At 43.0% G+C, this 8,879-nt stretch overlaps 1 protein-coding gene across 3 annotated transcripts in view; it reads left to right on the plus strand.

Annotated features, from left to right (window-relative positions):
- The window catches only part of LMBRD1 (LMBR1 domain containing 1), a 270,632-nt gene extending 262,815 nt beyond the window's left edge, over positions 1–7,817 (plus strand). For all 3 annotated transcript variants that reach the window (XM_073569390.1, XM_073569389.1, XM_073569388.1), the window contains exons 15-16: positions 4,157–4,248; positions 7,217–7,817. In XM_073569390.1, coding sequence (XP_073425491.1) covers positions 4,157–4,248; positions 7,217–7,339 — 215 coding nt within the window. In that variant the 3' untranslated portion in view covers positions 7,340–7,817. The remainder of the gene's footprint in view (positions 1–4,156; positions 4,249–7,216) is intronic.
- Positions 7,818–8,879: the final 1,062 nt, after the last annotated feature.

Below are 8,879 nucleotides of genomic sequence, written 5' to 3' on the forward strand. Positions count from 1 at the left end.
CATGGTCCCCCTCACACCCCTTTCCTGGTAAGCATGATACCCGCACCACCCTTTTCGTGCTATGCATGGTCCCCTCACCCCCTATCCTGGTATCCATGGTCCTCACCCCCCCTTTCCTGATATGCATGGTCCTCTCACCCCCCCTTTCGTGGTATGCATGGTCCCCTCACCCCCTATCCTGGTATCCATGGTCCTCACCCCCCCCTTTCCTGATATGCATGGTCCTCTCACCCCCCCTTTCGTGGTATGCATGGTCCCCTCACCCCCCTTTCGTGGTATGCATGGTCCTCTCACCCCCCCTTTCGTAGTATGCATGGTCCCCTCACCCCCCCTTTCGTGGTATGCATGGTCCCCTCACCCCCCTTTCGTGGTATGCATGGTCCCCTCACCCCCCTTTCGTGGTATGCATGGTCCTCTCACCCCCCCTTTTGTAGTATGCATGGTCCCCTCACCCCCCCTTTCGTGGTATGCATGGTCCCCTCACCCCCCTTTCGTGGTATGCATGGTCCCCTCACCCCCCTTTCGTGGTATGCATGGTCCCCTCACCCCCCTTTCGTGGTATGCATGGTCCCCTCACACCCCCTTTCGTGGTATGCATGGTCCCCTCACCCCCCCCTTTCGTGGTATGCATGGTCCCCTCACCCCCCCTTTCGTGGTATGCATGGTCCCCTCACCCCCCCTTTCGTGGTATGCATGGTCCCCTCACCCCCCCTTTCGTGGTATGCATGGTCCCCTCACCCCCCCCTTTCGTGGTATGCATGGTCCCCTCACCCCCCCTTTCGTGGTATGCATGGTCCCCTCACCCCCCCCTTTCGTGGTATGCATGGTCCCCTCACCCCCCCCTTTTGTGGTATGCATGGTCCCCTCACCCCCCTTTCCTGGTATGCATGGTCCCCTCACCCCCCTTTCCTGGTATGCATGGTCCCCTCACCCCCCTTTCCTGGTATGCATGGTCCCTTCACCCCCCTTTCCTGGTATGCATGGTCCCCTCACCCCCCCTTTCCTGGTATGCATGGTCCCCTCACCCCCCAATTGATATGCATGGTCCTCTCACCCCCAATCCTGATATGCATGCTACCCCTCACCCCCTATCCTGGTATGCATGTCCAGCTGTCTGTGCCGTTTTCTTCAAAAGGTCTGAGGAGTGGGATTGTGCGGCCATAATTGGCGCCCGATTTCGGCGCCACAACCTGCCGTCTCCTGACTTCACGGCAAATACCTGATCGGTAATCTGTTGTGCCGTGCTGTGACGAGAAGGAGTGTTGTTGCTCCGGAATCGGCGCCTACGCATTCCTCTTTCCGGCGTCATTATCTTGAAGACGCTCTGCAGTGTGAAGACAGTGTGTCTTCCACAAAATGGCGCTGGAAAGCACGGACTGTCCATGCACCGCTTCCAGCGCCACAACCCACCCTCTCCTGTCATCACAGCAAGACGCAAGACACCGCGGCCACACCGAATCGGTAAGGTGTTGTGCCGGCGATCTCCTGGGGGGCTGCGTGTGCCGGCCATCTCCTTGGGGGGGTGCGTGTGCCGGCCATCTCCATGGGGGTGTGCGTCACATTGTCTGGAGCCAGACTGCGCAGGCGCGTCGCGCTTGCACAGTCTATAAAGGCTTTGGACAGAGTAACGCTTAGCCCGTTATATTATAGATTAAGCTACAAAAGTTAGGGACATTATGATGTAAAGGCTTAATCTGCAAAAGTAACCAGCTGCTCTTAAAAGGTTAATCTAAGACTCATGCATTCTGTAATGGCCACAGTTTGAACATGCTCTTACACATTACACTTATATCAACTTATGTTCCCACTCATTTGTTTGGTGTTGCTGTAGTCTCTTGTACTTTGTACAAACTGGCGTGGGCTCCCCTATTTGAGTTACAGTGCTGTGCAAATTAATTGGGACAAAGCATTTTTTTTTTTAAGTAAAATCGTAAGTTGGTTACCAGTCAGTGATTCAAACCAGTTTTAACTGCTTTGAACAGGCACTCACACCTGTTCAAAGCAGTTAAAACTGGTTTGAATCACTGACTGGTAACCAACTTACGATTTTACTTTAAAAAAAAAAAAAAAAAAAAAAAAAAAAATGCTTTGTCCCAATTTGCACAGCACTGTAGGTATCTCATCTATATAGCTTTCTATGGGCAAGTGTCTGAACAGTCAGGCCTGGGTCCTGCTCTCCCCCATCTATATCAAACTCTCCCCTCTCCAATCTGTCTTGAATGCTGCAGCCAGGATCATATTCCTCACCAATCGTTACACCGATGCCTCTACCTTGTGCCAGTCATTACACTGGCTACCCATCCACTCCAGAATCCAGTACAAACTTATTGCCCTCACCCACAAAGCCCTCCATACCTCAGCACCACCTTACATCTCCTCCCTTGTTTCAGTATACCACCCTACCCGCACCCTCCGTTCTGCTGATGAACTGAGGTTAGCATCCTCAATAGTCAGAACATCCCACTCCTGTCTCCAAGACTTTACACGTGCTGCGCCAATTCTTTGGAATGCACTTCCCAGGTCAATATGATTAGTCCCCAATCCCCACAATTTTAAGCGTGCCCTGAAAACGCATTTATTCAGACTGGCCTATCGCCTCAACACATTAACCTAATCTATCCCTGTGTGGCACAGCCAAATGTTTTACCATAACCAGGTTCCCCGCATCATGTTCGCACATGCTTTATGCATCCATCAGCCCTCTGTGTCTGTACTGTTACACACTTAACATTATGGCTGGTCGAAACAATCAGGGCAACTGTTACCACCCACCTTTCGTGTCTCCCTTTTTCCCTCATAGACTGTAAGCTTGCGAGCAGGGCCCTCATTCCTCTTGGTATTTTGTTATAATCTACTGTATGTGCTTATTGTTATGCTGTAATGTCTATTGTCTGTACAAATCCCCTCTGAAATGTAAAGTGCTGCGGAATATGTCGGCGCTATAGAAATAAAATTTATTATAAATTTATTATTATCTATATTGAGGTCTGCTAACACAAGGTGAAGTTTTTATGTTAGAGATGGGACCATCCCAATTGCGTACAACTTGTTGCGGGGGGATCTCTTTTACGTGTTTGTGATCTAAATTTAGTTATGTGTTAGGGCAAGTTAGGCTAGGATATGGGTTGAACTAGATGGACTTAAAGTCTTCCTTCAACATTAATAACTATGTTACTAGATACCCTATTTACATGTAATATTGTTATGTACATGTACTATTACTATTTGTTTGCTTACTACAGAGTATTTGCTCTCTTTGTTTTTAGACTGTACGCAGACAGCTTGGGTACTGCTTCTAACCGCCTCCTGCTGTTCTGGAATCGATCTTACATTAATCTTATATTCCTATCGATCCTTGATTGTCTCTATAATTAGGATTAAGTACAAAATGGTAGCACACATATCCCCTGTTTTTGTTTTCCAGGTCCCCTTGAGCATAAAAAGTGTTACTTCAAGCTTCTAAGTCTGGAGATATCATACAGTTGTCAAATTGATGAGACCGAGTTTGGCTTCAGTCTCACGCTCTCTCTTATAGCGCTAGAGTTATCAGTAATTGAGAAATTGTATACTTTTTCTGGAGTTGATCATTCTTTTTTAAGCAATAATACGTTCAGACTTGTGATAGTAATTACCCCAACTGCTTTAACTATGGTTTCAGCTTTTTTTAGTAGCCGCCATGTGCGAACTTGACCTAAAAGTTATCAAAATTGGTGAAGGCACAGGCTGTCGGTTCAGGACATGTGACTAGCAATACGGGACATAGTATATTTATCCATTTCATTTAGAATTAGGGTAAAGCATGGCAGCATCCCCCAGATTGCCTTTATTGCTCTATATTATATTCAGGGGCAGAATAAGAACTTGTTCTCAAGACCCAGGTGTAATTAAGGCGTACTTATTTTAACATTTTTTTAACTCAATTATTTCCCCCTAAACGTGTTCAATCAGTGGATATACGAGTCCTTATCTACCCACTAATCAAAAATCAATAGCTCCTGTATTAGTTCACACAAAGCTGTTACAGGCTGTATGAGCCATTTCTACAGTCGTATGTGTATATGTATATCATATCTTCTAGAAGGTAAACTGCCAATACTGCTATTGACACTTAGGGCTGTATTGCCAATGTGTATAAATTCTCTTCTTTCTTTTCCAGATCAGTGTACAATTACTAGGACCTACTTGTTTCTGCATAAGTTTTGGTTTTTCGGCACCATTTATTACTTTGGCAATTGGGTGTTCATCGGTGTAAGTACAATTTCTTTGTTTAAGGCTCCTTAAAGAATATCCATTGGAGATCCTTCCAGAAATGCAGGATACAATAATGCAGAACTTCCAATATTCTTACCTGTATGTCGGAGATGTATATTGTTTTTAGCTAATAGCACAAAAAACTAATCGCTACATTATTATCTTAGATGAGAATCTGTAAAGAAATTATACTGACTAAGCTAATAAGAAACAAACCTTTTATGATTTTTTTTTTTCTTGGTTATAAAAAGTGATAAAAGAAAAAAGAACTACTAATTTCTATTGAAACAATTCCTAGTGGAATAGCTTTGTGTGTGCTTCAAGGGGTTGTCCACCTTTCGGGGGCAATTTATTTTTACTAAATGCATGCAATTAGGTCTAAAAATAATTTGGCTGCTGGTGGATGTACATGTGACCGGACCTGTCCATCAGTCTTCTCTAATATCCATTAAAATCCATTTTCTAATCAGGATTTCAATTGAACAAGACTGATGGTCTCGTCACATATTCTCGCACCATCTGGCATTTTTTGTACTGGGGAGCTGTTCAGTCTTTAGGGAAGCTGCATTAACAAGTGCAGGATAAGAACCTATAATAGTAAGTGCCACAAAATGATGTCCTCCAATATCTTATCAGATAAAGATAGAGGCCGAACCCGCTAACGCTTTCTGCAGCCATTAAAACCGTGTAATATAGCCGCTATAGGAGGCATATGGTGCAAAATTGTTAATAAAACTCAATTGCGAAAATTATTTTTAGCCCCAATTTCATGCATTCAAGTAAGAAAAAAAAAAGTATCCCCAAAGGACACCCCATCTAAATGATTGGTTATTTGTTTTTTGAGGGGTTTTTTATTGCTTATTTTCCTAATGTTATGTAATTTTGCTTTTCGCCAATCAACGTGTCATCATTAGTGATGAGCGACTATGCTCGTTACTCGGGTTTTCCCCTAGCATGCTCGGGTGTCCTCCGAGTATTTTGTAATGCTCGGAGATTTAGTTTTCGTTACCTCAGCTGCATGATTTGCGGTTGCTGGACAGCCTGAATACATGTACAGATTGCCTGTTTGTTAGGCAATCCCCTAATGTATTCAGCCTGTCTAGCAGCTGCAAATCATGCAGCTGAGGCAACGAAAACTAAATCTCCGAGCATTACAAAGTACTCGGAGATCACCCTAGCATGCCCGGGGAAACCCGAGCAACGAGTATACTCGCTCACCACTAGTCATCATAAGTGATGCCACAAATATAGGTACTCTGAACCATACATGCACTGTGAGCAACTGTGCTTCAAACATAGTACATGCACTGTCAGAGTTCACTTTAACCTGCCCACGTACGTGTCGTTTCTTGTTATGACGTGCACACACAGGGAAAAAACTCAAGCAGAAAATGTGAACTTTAGCAAGAAAGGTAAATCTGTTAGCAAGATATATAATAAAATACATTTTATTTGGATATAAAGTCATTTTTAAATACTTTGTCCCAAACAACCACTTTTGATCTACTATGGTGTATATAACTAGCTTAAGGTTCATTTTTCTAATTACATGGTCTCACAACTGATGATCGATTGCCAGTGGTTTTCAGTAGCACTTAAAGGGTTTCTCTCTGTTCTAGTGCACAGCGCTCCCCAAGTTCCTGGCTTACTGCTTTACTAGGGAGTGATGGCCTTCTGCTTGATTGACCGTTCAGACAAGCAGTATTGTCGTGCCACTGGCCTATACTGTACACTCTTCGATACTGCTATATGATGCATCTTTGCCTCTACAGCATTTAAATGGGCAGTGAATCTGGCCAGGATTGAGAGCAGACAGTGCTTTTTAGTGATCTGGGCCACATTCAGAGCAGTGCTTACATGCTCTATCTGAAAAGCTTATAAGTAGAGATGAGTGAACCAGAAATCAAAATTTCGGAGTTTGTACCGGACAGTTAGTGTCCAGTGCTAAATGTCGAACACTGACTTCTCTGGGAGTCCGTTGCAGTGTTTGGAGTTCTTGGGGAAGTCCATTGCAGCGAGAGAGGGGAAATTTTTTTCCAGCTCAAAAGTTCAGGTCCCCATTGTTTTCAGTGAGGTTCTGGTTCAAGCTTGGGTACAGTTCTGGTACCTGAACCAAACTTTAAAAAGAAGTTTGGGTCAGGTACCAGAACCCAATCTTCCATGGGGGTACGCTCATACCTACTTGTAAGCACTATGCATGATCACTCGGCCAGCAACCTATGCACTGATGTAAAAAGAAAAAAAACTCCATTCTTGAGAATGCAAAGGATTTTTAATGAACAGTAAATTGAAAAGTTTCTAATATTTTACAATCTTTTTGCAGTTTTGCACATGAAATAACACGTGAATAAGCATTTAAAATGTTTCTCATCAGAGGTTTGTTCAGGGGTGTACCATCTCTTGGCTTCCTCATTGCCGTGGAAGTGTGCGATACTGCTTGATTGTCAGCTTGGGACAGCGGCATCATTGCACCACTGGGCTGAATTGTGCACACCCAATGTCGCCTTATGAGGGTGCTTTGCCTGTGCAGCATTAGAGGTGCAGTGACTCTGACTCTGGCAGGGTTCGGGAGCTAATGGTGTGCTTCAGCGATCTCCAGCTGCACTGCTGTGCTTGCAACCTCAATTGGAAAGGGATGTAGGAACTACACCTGTTCACCTACCGTTGTCAGATTGCAGCCGTGGCTGGTGCCCTAAGCAGCAATCTATTAACTGTGCAATTAAAAAAAAAATAAACTTCTATCCTGAGAACAGAGTAATTTTAATAACAAATGTCAAAGTTGCTTGATTTTACAATCCCTTTGCAATTTCACCAATATAAGAAGATAGGAATAGCTCTCTAAAGTAAATTTCCTAGATCACCACAATATCATGCAGTGACAAGCTTAGTACTGCTACAATCTTAATGCAAGACCAACTATTTTCCTGCTTAAACTTATCCCTAATTTCCGTCATGTTAATTGCAGGTGTTCATTATTGGACTTATTGTCTCCTGCTGCAAAGGGAAGAAATCCATTATTGAAGGCGAAGTGGAAGATGATGATTCTGATCTAAGTGATGATGAAGACCCATCACATATATATTCCTAATATGCAGTGTTTCTATGATCTGTTCAGCTGACTTTTTAAGCTGCAAATATAATCAAATACTGGTGTATTTTTAATTGTTTGGTTGAAGAGTTATTGGCATGTTAAAAGAATTAAACGGACTTAAACACAAACTTAGTGTTACTAATATATTTGTTTCAGGTACTAAAATATATTTAAAATGCTGCAGCTAAAATTGAAAATGTATATAATGTTAAAAAATTCAGAACTATGCACTAAAAGAAACTGATGCCAATAGAAAACCTGCCATTGTACTCCTTGTCAGTCTCTAGAATTTCAAATATATTCTTTAAACTGTGTAAAAGTAAATTCTGTTCTTGTTGTTTTCCTTTTTTTTTCTCCTTGTCTTCTTTGAAGACATTTTTTTCTTTCAAACTACTGACACTTTAATTTATAAAATAAATTCACCTGTGTGAAATTTTATATATGGCTAATAAAAGGTTACTATGTCTTGAACAATGCTGTGTACAACCTGTTTGTGTTTTCTTTCTTGCATGAGATCTGGAAAAGGAAATTATGTGAGAGACTAATAGTTGTGATAGAGGTCAGGTTGTCATTGGTAGAGTGGAGAGTGAGTGTTGGGAGGTATTTGTGAATTATCATAGTTGTAGTATAGAACAGAAGTGAATTGGGCTTTTTTTTATTCGGAAAGCCTCTCTGCTCTTCATAGGAGACTGTAGTTTAACAAAGCTCCTAGTCATGTTTCATGATTCTTCTGTGGAGCAAACATGGACTAGTAAGGTTGCTGCTGCGAGTAGATGGCACTAGTGTTCGATTTTCTCCATTGACCTCAATGACTGCACCATAGGAGGCGTTGACTCTATACCCTAATTGGAACAGGAAACTGGTAAATGGCCTCTCCAACCCTCAGGGTTTTTCCTGTCCCTTTGGGGCATGTAAAAGTTCACATGTAGTGATGAGCAAACGTGCTTTGATGAGGTGTTATCCAAGCGTGCTCATGTGCTAACAAACTGGCAATCCCTGCATGCATTGTGACTGTTGTACAGCCGTGAGACAGGCAGCCCTGGGACTCAAACATATTTTTTGAGAACACCACCGAAGACACAGGTTTAGCACTCGAGCATGCTCGGATAACCCTTTATCCAAACACGTTCACTCATCACTATTAGCCTGTTTTCATTTGGGAAGTGTCTCCTCCTGGGTACCTCCTCATCCAGCTTGCCCTGTACCCCACATCATGTGATGGGTGCTTTTGGTTTGTGTTTGAGGCCGAATTTGCTGTAGAACACTAATTGCATGTTAGGTCAAAATTGCTGCCTATAAAGCTTCACTGACTAAAGAGATTCTTCTAAGGAAGGACTGATTGATGTTGTATGTTCCTTATTCTTAATCCTGAGGGTACTTGTTAGTCTCAATCTGGGTTAATAGAACTTAGGTGAATCCCAACATAGTAAACAGATGGGGTAATTTACCCCCTTGGAGGAGGTTTATTTCATTTCCCTCCTTTCTTTCCCTTTCCAGGGTGACATATACGCTATTTCTTAGAAAGCTCCATTTTACA

The sequence above is a fragment of the Dendrobates tinctorius genome, unplaced genomic scaffold, assembly GCF_039654945.1.
Source record: "Dendrobates tinctorius isolate UK_male_01 unplaced genomic scaffold, ASM3965494v1 ptg000024l, whole genome shotgun sequence".
Lineage (NCBI taxonomy): Eukaryota > Metazoa > Chordata > Amphibia > Anura > Dendrobatidae > Dendrobates > Dendrobates tinctorius.